The sequence below is a fragment of the Lactuca saligna genome, chromosome 7, assembly GCF_052625555.1.
Source record: "Lactuca saligna cultivar CGN05327 chromosome 7, ASM5262555v1, whole genome shotgun sequence".
Classification (NCBI taxonomy): domain Eukaryota; kingdom Viridiplantae; phylum Streptophyta; class Magnoliopsida; order Asterales; family Asteraceae; genus Lactuca; species Lactuca saligna.
The window spans coordinates 169581063-169603082 of NC_136423.1; the positions used below are offsets into that span (position 1 = coordinate 169581063).

Sequence of the window (22020 nt, forward strand, 5' to 3'; positions counted from 1 at the left end):
GGTTTAGTTTGAATATGATCAATTACTTCAAATGCACGACATTGAATCTTGAAGAGTTCAGCCTAGGAGGTATATTGTGCATTCTCCATCTCGAGAGTGATCGGAATAAAGTTCCAAATGTTGGTGATCATGAAAGCAGGGTGAAGTTATTCAACCATGTAAGTCACAGGTTGATGGAGAAGATAGAGAATAGATCACACGTTGATGGAGAGGATAGAAAAGAAAGACAGAAAAGAAATATAAATCGCAGGTTTGAAGAAGACAGAAAAGAAGAAGTAGGGATGAGCAAATGGACCGGGGAACCGGCCGGAACCGGAGCCCGATGGAACCGGTCGGGCCGGGACCGGGATGTTATTTTTGTAGATTTTTGGAACCGGGAACCGGTAGAACCGGCAAAAACTGGAACCGTATAATGCTATTTTTCAAGGACCGGTTCCAACATTTGAAGACACGACAGGAACCGGTAGGAACCGGGAACCGGACAGATAGAACCGCCGGGCCGGTTCGATCTTGATTTTGGCCGAAGCCGGTTCCCGGTTCCGGTCCGGTTCGGATCGGTTCCGACCGGTTCGGTCCTTTTGCTCATCACTAAGAAGAAGGTTGCGATTAGGGTTGGATGTAGGTGTGCTCTGATACTATGATAGTTGATAAAATCTTTTGTGTCTTATTCCACCAATCTCAATAGTATTTATAATAAAAGAATGGTTGACCTAATCTAAGTTAGGAAAATATTTACAAAATAATTTCATCATTATACAAAATATACGGTTAATATAAAATATATGGCTAATATAAACGACCATTAATGAGTTTTTCTTAGGGGTGAGCAAAAACCGAACCGATTAAAGAAAAACCGACAAAACCGCAATAAACCGCAACCGAAAAACCGAAACCGATGCAAAAACCAATGGTGCGGATTTAATTTTTGCAAAAACCGAAGGCCAACGGTGCGGTGCGGTTTCTATCCTAAAAACCGGTCCACCAAAACCGAACCGCACCGCAAGCGTGTATAGTAATAAATCAATCAATGTAGATTATATACATGCTATTTAAAATAGTTATAAACGATAATATATTTATTATATGTTTATTTTGTGTTTGTATAAAACTATATGAGGTGCAAAAGAAATGTTCTATTGTTTGCCAAACGTACTAATCGATTACATGTAATAAGCTTGTAACAAATTAAGTCAAAATCAACCAACCTTCAATCATTAATTAGTTTGTGAGAGTGGTCACAAGTTGTATTTTAAGCGACTTACAATTTTCGATGATGTAATTTTGTTTTGAGTTGAAAATAAATGTATTAAAAAAAACAACATAATACAAGCTTATATGCACATGGTTGTCAGTTCTTACAGTTTTAAAAAACCGCACCAAAAAACATAAAAAAAAACTGCACCAAATTCTTAACACGGTTTAAAAACCGAAACCGCACCGATACAAACCGAAACCGCATTTAAAAACCGAAAAACCGAACCATTGCAAAACCGCACCCAACGGTGTTAAGAATGCAAAAACCGCACCATGCGGTTTGCGGTTCGGTTTGGTCTGAAAACCGCACCAAACCGTACCATGCTCACCCCTACTTTTTCTTCCGTTTAAAACCTTGTTAACCTGTAATATACAACTTACGGAATTACTTCCATCTCTAGTTACTTCACAATAATCATTTAAATCTTTCTCTAAAAATCAAAAACATTGTTGCATTCATCAATATACACTAATGTGAATCAATCAAAATGAGAGCTAAAATCACAAACATAACCCTTGAAGCTCTATGCTTTGGTTTCAAGTCCTCCCTCTTTCAACTTAATATTAATAGCTTGAACTAAAACCTTGGTTCTTGGCTCTGAAACCATTCCCTTTGACACCATCATGTTATAATACACCAAAGCTTCCTCCATCTTCCCCTTTTCATAAAGCCCATGCACCATTACAGTATACGACCTCTGATCAGGCCCCACCCCACTCCTCTCCATTTCCCTCCAAATCCACGTCACCCTTTCTTCATCACCCCACCCCATAAAAAGCCTCAACATCAAATTATACCCATCACCCATCATCTTCACCCCACTTCTCTCCATATCCTCTTTAATCCCCACAACTTGTTCGACTGTTTTTGCAGAGTTTAACAAATACCCATATGTCCTATCGTTAGGTAAACACTCCCCTCCTTTCTCCTTCATCTCCCTCAAAAGCTCATCGACCTTATCCATTCTCCCAATCTTACACAAATGTTTTATCAAAGAGTTGTAAGTCGAAACGTTGGGGCAACATTCTCTTTCGTTCATTTCTTTGAATATCTCAAGGGCTTGAGGGATTCGTTTCTTGAAGCACAACCCGTCGATGATGGTGTTGCAGATCGTTACATCCGGGGTGCAACCTTTTTCCCACATGGCTTGGAAGAGCTTAACTGCTGTGCTTATCTTTCCTGATTTGGTTAAAGAATTGATGAAGATGGAGTATGTGAACTTATCTGGTTTGTGTTTGGATGTAACGATGTCGTTCCAGAATCTTTTTGCTTCACGTAAGCTACCCAACACACACCATCCGTTGAGGATGATGTTCATGGTTTTGATGTTGTGATGAAACTGAAACTCGTTTTTCTTGGAGTGGAATAAAAACTCTGCAGCTTCGACGTGTTTGTATCGACATAGGGAGAGTAGAAGAGTTTGAAAAGATATTAGATCGAGTTGGAGACCGAATTCGATTCTCTTGTAGAAGAAATTGGTAGCTTCCTCTATCATATGTGCTGATGCGTACCTGTTTACTACGATCCCGTACGTTCTTTCATTGATTAGGCTCTTGTTTCTCTTAGACATTTCGTCGAGCAGTTGGGAGACTTCATTGAAACGCTTCATTCGGCCTAAAATGTCGAGGATTTCATTGAAGGAACCTGTTCCGGGTGAGTACCCGCTTGAGTTAGATACCCAGTTAAAGAATAAATAAGCTGATTTCCAATCGGAACGGTGCCGGCGAAGAACGTTAAGCACTAAATCCTCGTTTAACGAAATCGCTAATAGAGTGAGAGCTTTTTCGATTTCGTTCACGGACTTTTGCCCGTTGAGTTGCTTGAGAAGGGTTTGGACTTCGAGGGCTTTGTTGTCCATGGCGGAGGATTCGTCCTTACTTGGTATCGGCGATCGGAGAAATTCGTGTTTGCCTTGGCTGCAATACTCTGGAATCTCACGAGTTTCATCATGAAAAGTTCGAAAATTTGATGCTGATTCCTGTTGAATGAGAACCAGAGACTGATTATGCTTAAATTGGACGAGAGATTGAGCTTTGGGTTTGGAAAATATTTGAAAATTTCTACAGCAGAGAAATTTCAGCAGCCGAATTCTTGTTTGCATTTTCTGGAAGGGTGCTTTTCAAATTCTCGATTTTCTTACTGTGCTATTTTATCACACAACACTAGTTTAAATTGTCTTTTTCATGGTTTATGATAGATGAGGCTTTATCACAAAGAGTAGTTTAAATTTTAGACAAAATTGTAAAAATGGTTTCTGTTGTATGTATTTCTTTTCGAACGTTCAGTTCAAAATTTATTTTTTTTTGGTTTTGTGGTTATTTTGAACTAGTTTCGTTGCACATTTGGTCACTCAATAAATTGAAATGACTATAATACTATTGAGTTTTTATTTATTTATTTATTTATTTTTCATTTTTTAAAATCAAATTTACATACCTAAAAATCATCCCACGTTTGGAGAAGTATATACTACATATTCTACATACAAGATACACCTGAATAAGCAATAGCAATACACGAAAGCTCAAATGGGTGTCTTGAGAGAGTATGCCCAACATACTCATTTCTACGCCCCGCATACAACTGATTCATACGGGAAGGGTTATGGGGCCAAGAAGCAGTACGCGCAGCGTACCAAAACTTACCCCGACGTATGTGTCTAAAACCTAAACTTTCTATTAAGGTCTTAATACTTTAAGACCCAACGTCCAACTTCAGATCTAAGCCCAATAAAATGTATTAAGCCATAAAGTGGCAAACTTTATGCTTTCGCATGTCTTAATAGGTTCCAAAACCCAACTTAAACAATTTATCCACATATAATGAACACCAACCTATGTATAGTTCATCATAACCCATCAAGATGACATTTTTATGCACTCACAAAGTCAGAAATGATAAGATCTATCATTCTAAGCTCCTATAGTAGTTTATACTCACAAGAATGACTCAAGAGACCACAATATAATAAAAGCAAGCCCTAGATTAGATCTAACACATAAAGTCATCAAGATAGAAGCTTTATGCCTCCAACAAGTTGAAAAGAGTGAATAACTTCTGGATCTACAAGCTTCCACTTGATCAATGCTTCTTTATAAGGCTCCTCATTCTTCAAAATGCACCACACACACTAAAACACACACAAGGGTCAATCTCTTGAGAAATGGGTCAGGGTTTCGAGATATAGCTCAAAAGAGGCAATGGAGGCTGATAAGGTGAAAGCTTTGGGGACATAAGGTGTTTAAATAGGGTGTAATCATATTAGGGATGAGCGTAGGCGGGTACCCTCCTCATTTGACGAGAACCGAAACCGGAACAACGGTTCCTAGAAAGTTAGAACCGGAACCGGAATCGCTCTAGAAGGTTCTTAAATGTTTGGAACCAGTCCCGGAACCGACGGTTCCGGTTCCAGGAGCGGGTAACCCGGTCACATTAATTTTTTTTTTTACTTTTTTCGACAAAATCGCAATTTAGTTTGAACCAAATCAAATCAATTTGGACCAAAGACGGACAAAATCGGACAAATATATTCTAAATCGGTCTAAGTAACACACCTTTATATGAAATTATATATATATATATATATATATATATATATATATATATATATATATATATATATATATATATATATATATATATATATATATAACCGGTTCCGGCGGTTAGCGGTTCCGAAAAAACGAGAACCGGAACCGGAACCGCTTAAGGCGGTTACATAACTTTAGGAACCGGAACCGCAACCGCCTAAGGCGGTTCCCGTTCCAAAACCTGCAGTTCCGAGGCGGTTCCGGTTCCAAAAGCGGGTACCCGGTTCCGATGCTCATCCCTAAAACATATGTCAAACAAAGTTTCAAGTTACATCAAAAGACCTAACACAAAATACCTAAAACAAACACAAACATATGTTAATCTCGCATTGTTCAAAAGTATGTTTCTTGATTAAGATTTGTTGTAAGCAAAGAGACACTACATAAATGAACCAACCATGTTAGGTGTTGGTATGTCCATGTAACCTCAATGCCAAATCAGCAAAGGGCCCTAGGATATCACCCTTTACCACTGAGGTAAAAAGGGAACAAGTTGTTTTGACTACATATAACTCCCCACTAATCAAGCCTTGTATGATTATACCCTTTATGACTGTCAGTTACAAACAACGTTGGAGTATAGTCAATACATAACTAACTCGTATAAGGAGTCTCATGCATCCTCCACTCCAGGATGAGTGATATTACCTTCTTAGAATTACTTTTGACATATCTATTAAGTAATATTTAAATATTGGTTGCTCTATAGTTTGATTGGTATTAACTCATGTGAGTGAAATTACATCTAATACTTCATCTATCTTCATGGATTTGCCCATATTTATGGATAACTATACCTCACACCAGTCTTAATTCATTTCCCACTTCCTATACAGAATGATCGACTGTGGGAATTTTTTGAATAGACATGTATTCAAAGGAAGTATAAACATGCAAAAATAAAACACAATAATACATCAATGAAATGATTTCCCTAAGCACATCTATGACATCACATATTTATCAAGTCATCTGATATGTGTATTATATAGGTTATGATATTTTCAACTCAACTAAAATATACATTGTCAAACCAGGTCACTAGCAATTATAATACCGATAGACCTACTATGAGCATCATGCTTGGTCTATGACAATGACTTGGTGAATGGGCCAGCCAAGTTCTCAGATAAGTCTACTTTGCTGACGATAATGTCCCATTCTTTGACGATATTGTGTATATAGTGGAATTTTCTAAGTATGTTTCTTGTATGCTTGTGTTATCTTGCTTTTTTAACCAAGATAACTTCACCTTCCTTGTCACAAAAGATCTCTATAGGATCCTTTATAAAATGGAGACAATTTCGAGTTCTTTGGAGAATATCTTTATCCATATAGCCTCATTTTCAGCTTCATTAAGTGTAATATACTCAGCCTCAGGCATCAGATATCAAAATATCACGAATGTCTAGGAAATCAAAATATCAAATTAACATTGGGTTTAGAGATAATCAGGCTTTAACTAATGACTTTCCAATACATCAAGGAGACACTTTACTGTTGATTTATATCCATTCCCTGCCTTATTAAGAAATAGAACAGGCTAATACCAAGGGAAAAGGGTCGAGAAACTCAATGACATTATTCTTTAACCACTTGGGTTGAACCTTCTTTTCACACTATTAAAGATATTAAAATAATGGAAAAATAAGATTTAATTATCAACAATCCATATATGAAACATGATTGACTACAGATTCAAGCCATAACACAAGGTTTGATAAAACCACACGATTTTACCAATCTAACTTAATCGAGGTCTAAATGGAGAAGATTTGTGTAACATTCGGTTTTGGATTTGCCTCATTATTCAGGGCTGCAGCCCAATCATCCGTTTCATGAGGCTTAGGGCCTTGGGGAAGAAAGGATTTGGACCTTCTCAGATGTGGGTGTTATGGTTTAAGTGATCCAAATGTTTGATGGTGCCTTCGGAGGCCAAGGGTATAATCGTAACTTGATAACTCAGTCTTTAATAAATGTTGGGTTTTGTTCAGGACGTTTTAAGGCTATGATGAGTTGTTAGAAGCGTAGGGCTTCTTGCCATCTTTTTGTGGATATAAGGTTTGTGGGAAACAGACCTAAGATGAGGAATTTATGGCAATTTGAAGAGATTGGCAGAAACAACCCTTAATGGAAAAGGCTTGCAATTCAGTCCCATGCATGCATGGTTAGAGGCACGTTTCTAGGTGATTACACCCAACGTAAACTGGGGGTACGCCTAGCGTAATGATCAAAGTGCCAAACCTTAATGGAAAAGGCTTGCAATTCAGTCCCATGCGTGCATGGTTAGAGGCATGTGCCTGGGTGAGTACACCTAGCTTAACCTGGGGGTACGCCCAGCTTAATGAGATGAGTGCCAAGCCCTAATTTTTAAGGTTTGGGCACTATCTAAACATCTTTATAAGCTCATGGATCTTTCATTTCTCAGCCTCCACTGATCTTAGAGCCTCATTTCAAGCCCTAATTCCCTTGGTGGTGCATGCTTGAGCTTAGAGGTGATTTTGAAGGGTTCTTAGTATCATTTCAAGGAAATGGATCTTGGTGTAGCCTTGGGGTTATAGATCCAAAATCTTCACACTCATGGGAATCTTTAGGAGGTAAAAAGTTCTTATCTTGACTTCTACTTATGCTAGTTTGAGTTTAGGGCAATATTAAGGGATTTTATGGTGTATTAAGTTCTCCTTTTGAGTTTGAGTCACTCCAGGAGCTTGGAGTGAAAGATCTTGCCTCTTCTGATGTTATTAGTTCATAAACATGCTTACTTGATGTTTAAGAATGGTCCATACATGTTCTAGTTGGATTAGAATGGATCTTAATGGATTAAGATGGTTGTTGGGTCCCAATAAGTCATGCAAAAGCATAAAGGTGTCGACTTTATACATTAAGAGATTTATTTTGAGGTTCTCTGAAGTTTGGGTGCAAAGGTCTTAATTGGTTAAGCTATAAAGTCAGTTTTGGAATAAGCTAGATTACGCCCATCGTACCAAGTTGAAGTCGCGATCTGGAGTTGTCGAGTACGCCCAATGTACTGAGCGTACGCCCAACATACAACGTTCTGCCGGGCGTTGGGTTTGATGTGTTTTTGGGCTTCACATCTTGGGCCACTTCTTTAGACTAGTTGCTTTGGGCCTTTTAGGCCATCTAAAATCAACTTTTGGGCTAAGTGAATTATTAGGCTTAGGATAAGGCCATATGGGGGTTGGGCCCAATTTGGAAAATTGGGCATTAGTGTACCTTTGTGGATCTTTTGGTTTTGGGTCATAGTTTTGGTTTAGGTTGGGCCAGGGGTAAATGGGTCATTTTACCCCAAGTATTGATTATTGACCATAGATTGGAACCCAAATGCTAATTGGGTGTTATTTTGTTCTAATAGCTCGGGGGAGTCGTAAGGGCAACAACTAGGGATTTCTTTCTATGAGCTTCAACATTCGAGGTGAGCCTCCTCACAGTTCTATGGGTCGAATGCCCTAATGCCGACCCATTTGGTTTATGTATCATAGGAAGACCCGAGGGGTGACCCTTGGCCCTTTGTATGAAAGACCCAAAGTTTTTTGGCCCCCAACCTGGCAAAGAACACCATGATACGACTCGTGGCATTATAAAAAAGACTGTGGTTGACACATAACACTTTTTATTGATTAGTGGATATGTATGATGTGTATGGCTTGTTGATATGTATAATATGTGGTATTTGGGAAACTCACTAAGTTTTGTGCTTACAGTTTGTGGTTTATGGTTTCAGGTATCTCTAGTTCGAAAACGAAGGGCCCGACTTGATCGCAACGTATACACTTGAGTTTTTCCGCGACTCATGATTTTGGGATTTACTATGATGATTGTTTTATTCTGGAATACTTTAAATGTTTGAATAAATGATAATGGATGTTTGAATTTATATATAAAAATGAAACATTTTACCCATGATTTTTGGGATGTTACAATTTACTTAAACATGTTCTATTCAATACAAATAAGAGAATAACACGACATGATATTCTTAAACAAATAAAGGAAGCAAAACCAAGTCAAGATCATACAAATCGACCCTTTTTGTGCCAAAGATCTTAGCTACCATATCTATAGGAATTGGAGTACCATGCATCTCTTTTCCATTTCCATTCGAGAGTTCTTATGTGTTCGCATAACCGGCCTAAAATGGGTTATACTTTCAGCGTATCTTGTAATGTTGCAACTTGCTATAAAACTATTTCTTTATGTACATACAATGGTGACAATTAATCAACAACCCTCCATAAGAATGTCACCATGATTGGAAGCTTACCTGAAAAGGTTGCTAGAAGTTACGCTCTCCCAAAGACTTAATAACATATGTTTAATTATATAATAATACAAAATAATAGGTGTAATTTTATATGTATTCCCTCCCCCAAAATTGTTTCGTGTACCTCATTTGTGAGAGGATTAGTGTCCGGGTACCTCATGATTTGATAATTTATATGGATGAAAAGGATACATATAATAACATTGAATAATAATCCTGTGTTTTAACACTTGGTAACACAACCAATAATTAAAAGGGCGCAAAGAATAAAATGTTGAATCAAAAGAACATGATAAATGTTCAACTCTCTACTGCATTCTCAGACTCTCAATGTGTGCATTTAAGCTGGTAGGAGTAGGGGTCACTAGGACCCTCCTTAGCACAAGCCAAACACCAACCCCTAGCATGTGCTAAGGGAGGTGCTAAACAATACTCGCTACCATTTTAACGAGAGAGAGAGAGAGAGAGAGAGAGAGAGAGAGAGAGAGAGAGAGAGAGATCTGGTTTGCTTGTGATTGGTCATTTTCTTGGTTTTTTCTTGTTCCTTTTTTTTGAATCAGGCCTTTTGAGTGGTTCCTTATTCATTTGACTTTTTAAAATTTTTTAAAAATTTTTTTTTAATTATAAATCCATGGTACATGAAAGCTTAGGTGGAATCTAAAAATATGATGTGATAACATGCTTAACATGTGTTAAACATGCTACAACTTCCTATAATCTTAGTAGACCTGGCAATGAGACGAGTTTGGAGTGAATCAACATTAATCCAAACCCATTTAACAAATTTCAAAATCTAATCAAAACTCGCTTCGTAACCCGCAGAGTTTTAAGTAATCAAACCCATATCCTTATCCACCGAATCAATAGATATCCAAACTTACCCCATAACTCTAGGTTTTTTGAATAATCAAACAAAAATGTTTATTTAGAAAACGCATTACATACTCGAGCACTTTCGTTTGAAATTAAGTTCACTATTGTAGTAACTTCCGATTGAATTTTGAATGTCTAATGCGGTGATAGAATAACAATTGCAAACTTTATTGTGGTTGATAATGACTTTATTGATTTATAACTGAAATTAGTAATTACTTGATGAAATATTAATGAAATAATATATTGATTATTGTAAATAAACCATCTAGAAAAGTTGATTAATCGAGTTCTATGTAAAAATATCTTGACCTTTGGCTTTTTCCTTTTGGGCTTTCGATTACTATTAAAATTAAATTTTAGATATGATAAAATATAAACATATATTTCTAAAATTTATACGCGGCAGGTTATAAAATAGATCAGATTGATGATGATTTATACCCGACCCTTTTAATAAAAAGGTTAGCAGGTACGAATCGTTAACGGGTAAACGAATCAAAAGTTATACTCGAAACCCATATAATTCTTAAGGGTTTAGATCAGATCAATATCAAAACCCGCTTGACTGACCTAAACCTTAGTGTGTGTACATTCGATTAAGACAAAACTATCCGCTTGACTGGCCTAAACCTTAGTGTGTGTACATTTGATTAAGACAAAACTATTGCTTATAGAGGCTTACAAAGGATAATGAAATAAGAAAGGAAAAGTCTTCATGACTAAATCAAACTAACTGATTATCTTCGTTAACCTAAAGATCACAAATATATATCCCAAAAGACTAGCTGCCATCTTTCCATTGGTCGATCTACATTGGGGACCACAAAAAAAAGTTAATTAAATATATATATATATATATATATATATATATATATTTAAAATAATATATTGGACCCTTCAAAAGAAAAATTTTCTTTTTGTACCTTCTTCGAAATTATTTGGATCCGTCCCTACATCTATGCCCATTATTTATTTCCAAAAATGACAGATGAAGAAACAATAACTTGGTTTAGGAGAAGCCACGTAATGCTAAATTAATTGTATAAGCAAGGTGATGAATGGTGTTTTCCCATGTACCAAGTTTGCAAGCAAAGCAAACTAAAGATAAGATAAACAAGAGCTTTTACATATATAGAAACTAAACAAAATACCAACTTAACAAAACATAACATAGCAAACATAACGCATAGAGCCATTATTACAAACTACAATTATTTTAAAAAAAGATGATAGCGGTTCAAAGTTCCTCCTCGAATACAGTTGACATCTCATGCACCAACAGGGTACATATCAAGTGGTAAACGGGGAGCGATAAGGACCTCAAGTGGGGTTGCTTTGCTGCAAGTCACTCCAAATATCTCTTTCATATCAACGGGTTCATTTGTTGGGGTTTTAAGCTCAAATTGTTGTATTAAAGTAGCTAACGCTAAACGCGTAGCCTGCATAGCAAATAAAATACCAGGGCACACTCTTCTGCCAGAACCGAAAGGAAGCAAGTCAAAATGGTGTCCCTTGAGATCAATATCTTTATGAGTTGTCAAAAATCTTTCGGGAAGAAATTCTGTCGGATTTGGCCATATGTTAGGATCACGATGAAGTTTCCAAAGATTCAACATGACACGTGTTCCTTTAGGGATGTTGTAGCCCTGAACAATGCAATCCTCCAATGTCTCCTTAGGAAGGCCGAGATGTCCAGGTGGGTATAATCGGAGTGTTTCTTTCAAGATTGCATCCATGTAGACTAAGTTTTTCAGGTCCGACTCTTCTACTGGTCTCTTTCTTCCAACATGCTCATCAATTTCATCTTGCGCAAGTTTTAAAGTTCTTGGGTTGTTGAGTAACAAACACAAAGCCCATGTTAAAGCCACAGATGTTGAGTCCAATCCCCCAATAACCATGGTCTACAAAAAAAAAGGATCACGCTACAATTAAGCAACATGCATGCATGATATATAATTTTGTTATTTACACGACTTATCAATGTTGTGTCTTGTAAACGCCGAAATATATATAATGTAGTAAAATATATCTATAACTTTGAAGATTTATAAATGACTAAATAATGATATGAAGTAATAAGTTTACCAAACATGTGGCCTTGATTATGGTTGCATGATCATGTCCCGGGAATTCCTCTTCAGAGGCACCTTCAAGAATGGAAATCAGCACATCCATGAGGACTTTGTCGCGTTCATTTTGTTGCTTAGACTCTCTCTCTCTTTTGTACTCCTCTAACCATTGATCAAAGAAGTTGTCCATTTCTTGTCCTGTGATCTTCATTTCTTTCTTGTATCCTCCTATGTCTAGAAACTTGAGAGATGGAATATAATCAGACACCACAAATCCACCCAATAACTGAAAGAATCTGTTTGCCACTTTTCGAAATCGAATCCCTTCTTCATCATCGAGAGCGAACCTCTTTCCTGTGACAACCTTAATAAGACTATTTAACACCAAGTTCCCAAACCATTGTTGCATATCCACCTTCACCATATTTGAACTTCCACTCTGATCTTTATTCTTTACCCAAACGTCGTATAGATCTTTCATGGATTCTCTAAGCTCCGCAGATCGAACAGGCCCAAGCATCTCCACTCTTCGTGTAGAGAGAACCTCAAGCATGATGATCTTGCGCACTTGTCGCCAGTAGGCCCCATACGGAGCTAGTGCAAAGATCGCATAGTTATAGCCCATGAGTTCTACTGCGAGCAACTTGGGTCGACTTGAAAAGGCTTTGTCGTTTGTTGTAAAGCACTCTTTCGCTATCTCCCTATTGCTCACCACCAAAGCATTGTGAACACCGAGCTTGATGGTGAAGATAGGGCCATATGTATCTGCCATGTTAGCTAAAGTAATGTGATGTGGTTCAGGTCCGCCTAGAAGGTGTAAGTGTCCAACTACAGGCCATTTGCCCTTTGCTTCTGGTGCTTTTCTGTTCTTCCCTTTGTTTCCGCTCTTTCCTTTCAAAATTTGTAGCAGAATAGCAAAAACGATGGCTGCTATGCTCATAGAATACGGGAGAAACAACTCCATGTTTTCTAAGATAGACTTATGAATGTGGTGATACAGACTACATAGATATATCATTATATATACAAATGCATGGCGGCTCCATATAGTCTTGTGTTAGTAGTCGGGTTTATGTATCCACTTGAAAATTGATTACAGAAATTTAGTTTCTTTTTTTTTTTTTTTTTTTTTTTGTTTTGTTGAACGATAAATGTTTTTGCTTATGTATAAATTTTAAATCCGGTATTCTTTTAATAAATATTTTATAGCACCCACTCTAGAATTTTTCAAACTTTGATCTTTTTCGCCCAAGAGCGTCACATCATTATCCTATTAAGTGGACTACGTTTACAAAGATTTTTCTTTCTATTCTATTTAAGGTGCTATAAATATATATAGGAAGATTTTCGTGCATGCTTTAGGTCCTCACATTTTTTCAAAGAGAAAACAGCTCAAAATTTCTTTTTAGTATGCAAAAAGAGTTTTAAATTGTAAAATATTTTGTGATTTGCAAATATAGTTTTAAATTGCAAAAATATAGATATGATTTTAAAACACACAACATTAACATCTAGTTCTCGAGTTTGAATAATAATAATAATAATAATAATAATAATAATAATAATAATAATAATAATGATAAAAGGAAGAGAAAAGAAAATATAGAGAGAAAAAAAAAGAGAAAATAAAGGAATTTTTTTTTTTGTTCCCAAGTTAGAGAGAAACAAAGAAAAGTTGATTATTTTGTTATTTTCTTTCCTAGTTCTTCCAAATCAGAAGGAAAGTTAGGAGGAAAAATAATTATTCTATTTCTCTCAACTTCCTTCAATTTTTTTCCTTTAATTAAAGATTAAACTGCACAAATGGTTCCTGTAGTTAGCTCAAAATTGCCATTTTAGTCCAAAAAGGTTTGGACTAGCACCAAAGGTCCAAACTTTTCATTTTGTTGCGAGTTTGGTCCAATTTGCTTTAAACTTTTTTCAAATGATAGTTTTGCCCCTATTTTTTTAATTTTCAGATTTTTATTATTTTTATTAATTTCTTTTTCCATTTTCTTATTTACTTTTCTAAATTTCAGATTTAAAAAATCTAAGAAAAAAAAAACCCACCGATAATACTACACCCACCAACTATCTCTTTAACATACATACTACCTATCTCTCTCACTCCACTATGTCGCCGAAAACCATCTCCATCAGACAAAAAACTTCACCACCTGCTGGAAACAAAAAACGCCACCCACCATAAACTGCCACCACCTGCTGGAAATCATTGCCACAACCACCACTCCCGGTGCCACCCTCTTTCTCTTTTTTTTTTGGTGCTTCGATCACCTTCTCTATACAACCGTCAGAACAGTCAAAATGCTCGTCGGAAAGAGCGAGGGTTTCAAATCTATCGTCAAAAAGCCCCAAATGGGTGGGGTGATGGTTCTATTTACAGATCTAGGCAACAGAGAAGACGAAGGGCCCCCTTCTCTCTCTCCCCTTCCGTCATTCTTGACAGCGCCATTGTCTTCGAATCAGATCCGTTCGTCTCCGAAGATGGTGGGGAGTTGGAGCTCAGAAGAAGATGGTCGTGTTGTAGATCGTCGGTATTCCAGATCTACGACAAAAAGATCTTCAAACAAGATCGGCGATAAGTGTTTTCACAGCAAAACTCTAAAAAAATCAGAAAGAGATGTTTTAACGTCGAGTACGTAATGCCGGAGAAGGAGAGAGACGGTGGAGAGAAAGAGAGACGGAGTGGAAAGAGAACAATGGTTGTGGTAGTGGTTTCCGGGTGGTGTTGGTGGTTCAGGTCGCGTTCCGGTGAGAAGAGGAAGGTCCGGCGACGGTTCAGCCTTTGTCGGAGTCGGAGGTTCGGTGATGTGCATGTTTAGAGTTTCAGTGTTGTTCATATGTAATGTAGAGAGAGAGAGAGAGAGAGAGAGAGAGAGAGAGAGAGAGAGAATGGGGGTGGGGGTTAAACACTCAATATTTTTTTATTAGTTGTTGTCATATAAAAAATTTGGTAAAGAAATTAATAAAAATAATAAAAAACTGAAAATTAAAAAAATAGGGGCAAAATCGTCATCTGAAAAAAGTTTAAAGCAAATTGGACCAAACTCGCAACAAAATGAAAAGTTTGGACCTGTGGTGCTAGTCCAAACATTTTTGGACCAAAGTGGCAATTTTGAGCTAACCACAGGGACCATTTGTGCAGTTTAGTCTTAATTAAACTCAGAAACACCAATTTCTTTTACTCTATTTTAATTTTTTCTCTCATTAAGTTGAACTCGAGAATGGGGTGAAAGAGAGGTAAATATGTATAAATGATCATTTACTTTAATATTTATAATTTTTATTTGTTTATAGTAACAAATGATCGCCTACAAACCGTACCTCTTACAACCCCTTCTTCTCAATCTCCACCAACACTCAACATATCACACCTTTATTCATACCATCTCCATCCATGAACATCACCACCACAATTATTGGAAAAATCATTTATTGCAATTTCTTAGTAATATATGAATAAGACATTATGTAAGTTAATGAAAGACTTCAAAAATCTAGCTGAGGTGTTTCACCATATTTAATTAACAATTAAGTTAACCAAGATACCTATTCGAACCAAAGAATGCTCGCACTATCTCCATCACAACGGAAACTTAGAACCACTATCAACTTCATACACTTTCGAACAAAAAATGGAAAAGAATTATTCATCATTGTCGGTTTATCATCTTTAAACAAAAACTTATTCTTTCACTATAACACCCGTTTCCTGGTATGGTTCGTCTGAAGTTAAGTTCATTTATTTAGTGTTGGGATTTTTGCATAGGCCATGACGTAGTGATAGAATGACCACGACGTGGCAGCCCGTGTTCGGAAAACGCATATTCATGAACCATGACGATGTGGCAAGGTCTTAGCCACGATGTAGTGGTGGTTAGGGTTCAAAAACCTAGATTCCCGGATTTATGTCTTATTTAAAGGCACTAAATCCTAGGGGGCCTTACTTTGTAGCCTCCATCATCTGAGAATGATCCCCACCCAAAACCCTAGCCTCTTTGTATGAGTTTTAAGAGAGTGAATCCATTTTTGTGAAACTTAGAAGAAGAAGAAGGAGCCCATCTTGTGGTTCAGATCTTGACTCTGGCTTGAATCTAGAATCTATATCTCATTTCTAACCTCGTGGAGGGATAAAGTCTCTACTTTGTTCAATATATCTCTAGATCTTATGTTAGGCCATTTTATGAGCTTTTTAGTCCCAATTTTCTAGTCCTTGAAGTTTGGATGAACTCCATAGCATTTGAGTGTATTATCTTGTTTCTAGATTATGGTGTTAGTTGGAAAGTGGTCTTGTACGACCTAGGGTGTTGTCTATACAAATAGTGCAACCATTAATAGCTTATGATTATAGATCTTGACTTATTGGGTTGTATTAATGGATAAAGTAATGGGAATCAGACATGAGCTTTGGAGCTCTTGGATTAACTAGATGAGTGCTTAATCCATTAAGTTTTTTCTGTCCAGTTTCTACGACGTGGTGGCATGCTTTCTAACACGTAGTGGCTGGGATGGCTATGATTGTTTTGTCGTGAAGGTTCCACGATGTGGCAAAAGGATGACCATGACATGGAGGTCAATTGACGGTGACTTTGACCATTGACTTTTGACTAGGGTTGACTTTTGGTAAAATGCTAATTTTAAAGGGTAGACTATGGGTTTACCTTGTGTGATTCGGTAGGTGATGTGTAGTACCCATTTCTTGGCTATGTGAGTTGATTAGCTGTTCACTATATTGCGAGGTGAGATTTCTCACTATACTATGTAGGATGCTAGTGATCTTTGTGATGCTACATGGAAAACAAGGGTTGGGCCACCAGTATTTGTATGGAATAACAAGGTTTACACCTTGGAACTTACATGTAAGACTAGGGTTTGGCCCCTAGCAATAATATTGAAGACCAAGATCTGGCCCATGGAACTTATACAAGTAAAGACCATGATTTGGTGCATGGCAGGGACTAAGAATATGATTTGACCGATAACATCCTCTTGGGGTTGAAATAGACCCATCATGTTATGTATGATATGTGGTATTTTGAGGAACTCATTAAGCTTTGTGCTTATAGTTTTGTGGATTAAATATTTTAGGTACTTCTGGTTCCAAGGGGAAGAGTACGTCATGATAACATTATATCCATAGGAGATTTTATATTTATGATTTTGTTTCCACTTTGATGTTATTGGAAATAATTTTGATACTATCTCTATATTTGAAAGTAATGAATGAATGTTTTGGTTGATTAAAAAAAATTATCTTGTATTTTTGGGATGTTAGAAGTTGGTATCAGAGCATTGGTTTGAGGGATTTAGGCACACTCTCAGGTATGTGTGAACTCAAACTGAGGAATTGATAAATCTTTTTGTAAGAAAACAAAATTTTCTAAAAAGACTATTATAAAGAAAGGGGTGTGATATGTGCAATCAGCTAAACTTAAATAAATGAATCCCAAAATACCCATACGTGAAATTTATGCTTTAGTATGTTATTATGTGAATTGCATGTTAGAATATGGCTAAGGATCACTCCAGAAAGTTTCATGATAGAATTGACTGATATTTGTGATGCCTTATATCCTAGGGAACTGTTTGGTCTGTGTCATCGGGAATCTAGATCAAAAATTTTAATTGCTAAGTGCATGTTTCGATATTGTATACAATTAGGATCACATAGTATTAGAATAATTTTTAGCCTTATTTCATGTTCCTTGTCTGGTTTGAAAGATCTAGTATGCTCAAAAATCATATTAAAGTGATATTGCTAATTAAAATATGATACTAATGGATCACACTAACAAAAACTTTATACAATTGATTATTTATTAGAAATTGATTTTAGTAAATATTTAATAAAATCTTATAATTAAATTGGAAATTATTTATTTCTAGGAAATAATAATTTTCATTAGCAGGTAACATTATGTAATTCATATAGTATGAATTACTAAGTCATGCACAACATTTTGGACTAGATAAATTCTTTTTTCTTTTACCAAAAAGTTAAAGTTTATATTTTATAAACTTGGTTTCTAAAATATAAAGGTTTTGTCTTCTTCCTTTTGTTATTTTTGTAAAATAAGAGTCAAAATACAAGAGTATGGCTTTCATGTTAATTTATTCAAAAGTAATGTCTAACCATACAAGCATGGGGGCATGGTGGTCTAGTGACAAGAGAGGGCTTGAATGGTTGAGAAATTGTGTGTAAAAGAGCTCCTTTGTGAATGCTTTCATTTCTAATATACAGGTATACAAAAACCGTAACATACATGTGTTATGGGGACTTCTCTCTCAGTTTTGATCATAGCTTGAAGAACAATTGCTTCTTGATGCTCTCTTTATGTTCTTATTTTGATAAGAACATAAAGCTTAAGAGTCTTAAGAAATTTATACAAAAGAACTAAGATTCTACATCAAGTTGATATATTGTTGGTGTTTCTAAAGTTCACCATTCTTCATCAACTTCCAAGCCTCCCAAGAGGATCCAAAGAACTACAAAGGTTGTTATTTCTTCTTCTTCTTCTTCTTCTTCTTCTTCTTTGTAACATCCCGGAATATCAAGAGTAGAGTTGAAGGACTAAAAGTGTAAATGTGAAGGGAAAGTCAGCGAGTCCATGGATGGACTCGGTGAGTAGGGTCGCGACTTTGGTCGCGTGTCAAGTGGCCTACTCGGCGAGTCCAAAGATGGACTCGGCGAGTAGGTGCTGAGTGGAGAAAACCCTAAATCTGGGGGATGAGCCCTATTTAAAGTGTTGTAAGACTGCGGGTGTTGTCTTAGCATTCACTAGCATCCATATAGTATTAGAGTGTTGTAAGTCTATGGGTGTAGTCGTAGCATTCACTAGCAGACATATAGTGTTAGTGTGTTGTAAGTCTGTGAGTGTAGCCATAGCGTTCACTAGTAGTCAAATAGTGTTAGAGTGTTGTAAGTCTACGGGTGTGGTCGTAGCATTTACTAGCATCCAGATAGTGATAGAGTGTTGTAAGTCTACGTGTGTAGTCATAGCATTCACTAGGTTGGTATATAACGTGAGTGCGTTGTTAGGACACGGAAGGAATAGTAGTACCCACCAGTTCGGGTGTAGCAGTGAAGATATGGAAATCCATGGATTGGATTTTAGAATTACCTAGATGGATTAGACTTGGTTAAGCCAGTAATAAGACTGTAGAAGCGCCATGACAGCTATGAGAGTAAGGAAGCATGGGACTGCTTAAGGTCATTCATGATATAAGGCTACCAATGGTCATGTAGCAATCACTTTTAGCCTTGGGATTGGTGACGTCAGGATTCGATGCATGGAACCAATCGGTGAGATAAAAAAGTTGTTAGAGCCACAGTGGCAAGATAATTAGTGGTAATTATTTACAAAAGAGGATTTCATCCGAAAGTCGTGTGAAGCGACTAAGTGAGAGTCCTTTAGCTCCGTAGCTGGCTCGGAACCTAGTATTTCATATGAATGACAAATGAATTGAGACCAGGAAGGTCTCGATAGATTTTGGAAGCATCCATGTAGCATCATGTTGTTTCAGGAAGTTCAGTGTTTCAGGCAGTTCAATATTTCAAGCAGTTCAGTGTTTTAGGCAGTTCAATGTTCAAACAGTTCAGTGTTTAGGCAGTTTAGTGTTTCGGGTAGTCAGTGTTTCAGGAAGATCCATGTTTCAGACAGTTTTGGGTCTCCAGCAGAAATGGTATTTGAGGATCTCATGTATGGTAAGAGTAACAAATTTCTGAGTAATGCTAAGTCACCCCGAGGGGTTCATCTATAATGATTTAGTATCAGTGGTCTATCGGGGATACAAACCATCTCAAGACAACCAATTTCAGACGGATTAGATGTGATCTTGTTGCCAGGAATTCATTCATCTGCAGAATTTAGGGTCTTATGAAGGATCATCACGGTTACCCTTGGGAAGACTAGGGTGTGCACAGGATTGTGACCATGTTATTTGAGTGGTTTGGCGTGTAAGGAATCGTAAGGAATGATTTCGAGGACAAGATCTAATTTAAGTGAGGGAGAGTTATAACACCCCGTTTATTAAATAAATAAATAGATAAAGTTGATGCATGGATAGTAGCCCTAAAATCCATAATTATATAATAAGAGTTGGTCTCGAGGAGTTAACTGTTAAAATATTTGAAGTCAGGGGCTACACGTGTAAGTTTTGTATTGGTTCTGTAAATATTATGAGGGCAGGGGCTACTTGGTAATCTATTGGGATTTAATTTGAAGAGATTTTGGAGGCTTAGGGACTAAATGGTAACATATAGAGTTAAGTTGTAAAGATTTTAGATGGCAGGGGTTATAAAGGTAAAATATTGATCTATTTTGAATTAAATTGGAGTTTGAGGGAGCATTTTGGTCATTATGGAAAAATTTTATAAAGGACTCGGGTATAGAAGGTTCCATAACCCTAAACCTAGTAAAGCCTTCCAGCCGTCATCTCCTTATGTCTCCCTAACCGACCGCTCTCACCCATTCAATCTCCGGCGTCGCACCACCACCTTCGTTGAGGTCCCCAACCGTTGGATGACGCCACAAAGCTCTTGTTGGAAGTATTGAGCCGCCGAGATCGAACCTCCAAACTGTGATCGAAGTCCACTGCCACTGCTCCTCCGTCTTGCCATCGTCGGTGTCGAGTCCGACCGTTACTTCCACTTCTACGATCTCTGGTGCCACCATCGTTGACAAGGATACAGGTCGACCATCGTCGCAGCTCCGAGCGACTGCCTCTTTGTGATTCGATTGCCGTCTGTCACTAGAATCACCGAGGTGCAGGGGTGACCCTACGTATATTCAAAGGGTGTCCAAGGACACCCCTTACTTTGAAATTTTATTTAGAGAATATATAAGATTTTTTTAGGACACCCTTGATTTTTTTAGAAGGACACCCATGAATTCTTTAACCAAACCAAATCAATAATTACATAATTGTAACATATTAGCATAAAATTTTATAAAATGGAAACAGTTAGAAAAAATAGGAAACGGAAAATAAGAGGAAATGAATAAGTAAAGAAATAAAAAATGATATGGAAGACGGGTAAAAGTTAAAAACTTGAAAAAAAAGCCATAAAACCCTAAGAAAAATTACATAATCTTTGCTCTTTGATCACTGTCGTCATGCTCTACCATCTTCGTCGTCGATCGTTGTTTTCTTGTTGCCGGTAGAATGGTCTGTTCTGTTGTCCATATCTGCCATTTGTTTCCCTTCCTGCTGTCATTTGTTGCCCCTCCGTGTCGTTTTATGCATATATCTGCTGTCATAGAGACCATATACATTGTTTGATGTCTCTATCGACATTTGCTACTCTCGTCTGGCGACCGAAAACCTTGATCGACCTGCTTTGGTGAACTTCTCCATCTCCTGTTGTGGCTTCCCCCTATTTATGTGAGTCCATATTCTCTTTCTCTCTCTCTCTTTTTTTACATTGTAAATTAAAACAAAGAAATTTGAAAAAGTTCAAAAGTCTAGCACTCCCTCTGCCTTCCTTGATTATTGTAGTACACGAAAAGTCTATGTCACACAATCACAGACAATTCCCCCAGGCCCTACCACTAGCAACATGGCTAGAAAACTTTTTTACCAATTTCCATTTTGTCAAATTACTAGGGTAAATCATATTTACTCTTTTGTCAAATTATTAGCATAAGTATTTGTTTCAAAATCTTTAAATGGGTAGTAAGGTTGTATTAGTATGTTATTAGTTGTTTAATTAGAGTTAGATTTAGGGTTTTATAGTTTTACTAGTGATGCTTTCAAATTAGTAAATGGATGGTAAAATTGTATTAATGTCGCCTTAATCGTTTAACTTATAGTTCAATGTAAAATTTGTAAGAGTTTTTGACCATTGTCTTTTATTTCAACAATAATGTTAAGGTTTTTTAAAAAGAAAAGCAAAACACAATATCTTTTTGTCTTGTGATCAAGAAAAAACACATAGGAACGATGAAA

The 22020-nt window shown here is 36.9% G+C and overlaps 2 protein-coding genes across 2 annotated transcripts; both read right to left on the reverse strand.

Moving 5' to 3' along the window:
- Window positions 1-1655: 1655 nt before the first annotated feature.
- Window positions 1656-3415, reverse strand: LOC145005736 (Tetratricopeptide repeat (TPR)-like superfamily protein). Its single transcript, XM_078964846.1, has one exon. The coding sequence runs from the start codon at window positions 3354-3356 to the stop codon at window positions 1779-1781; it is 1578 nt and encodes a 525-aa protein (XP_078820972.1). The 5' UTR covers window positions 3357-3415; the 3' UTR covers window positions 1656-1778.
- Window positions 3416-11108: 7693 nt separating this feature from the next.
- On the reverse strand, window positions 11109-13109 carry LOC145004654 (cytochrome P450 CYP82D47-like). The gene is made up of 2 exons (XM_078963618.1): window positions 12089-13109; window positions 11109-11904 (listed from the first exon to the last, which is right to left on the reverse strand). The coding sequence occupies exons 1-2, from the start codon at window positions 13088-13090 to the stop codon at window positions 11272-11274; spliced, it is 1635 nt and encodes a 544-aa protein (XP_078819744.1). The 5' UTR covers window positions 13091-13109; the 3' UTR covers window positions 11109-11271.
- Between the last annotated feature and the right edge of the window lie 8911 nt (window positions 13110-22020).

What these genes read in the sequence shown, in the direction of transcription:
- LOC145004654 (XM_078963618.1), bottom strand. Translation starts at nt 13,090, where the DNA reads ATGATATATCTATGTAGTCTGTATCACCACATTCATAAGTCTATCTTA. An exon ending in TAATCAAGGCCACATGTTTG is followed by an intron (nt 11,905 to 12,088) that starts GTAAACTTATTA and finishes TTTTTTTTGTAG; the next exon opens with ACCATGGTTATTGGGGGATT.
- LOC145005736 (XM_078964846.1), bottom strand. Translation starts at nt 3,356, where the DNA reads ATGCAAACAAGAATTCGGCTGCTGAAATTTCTCTGCTGTAGAAATTTT.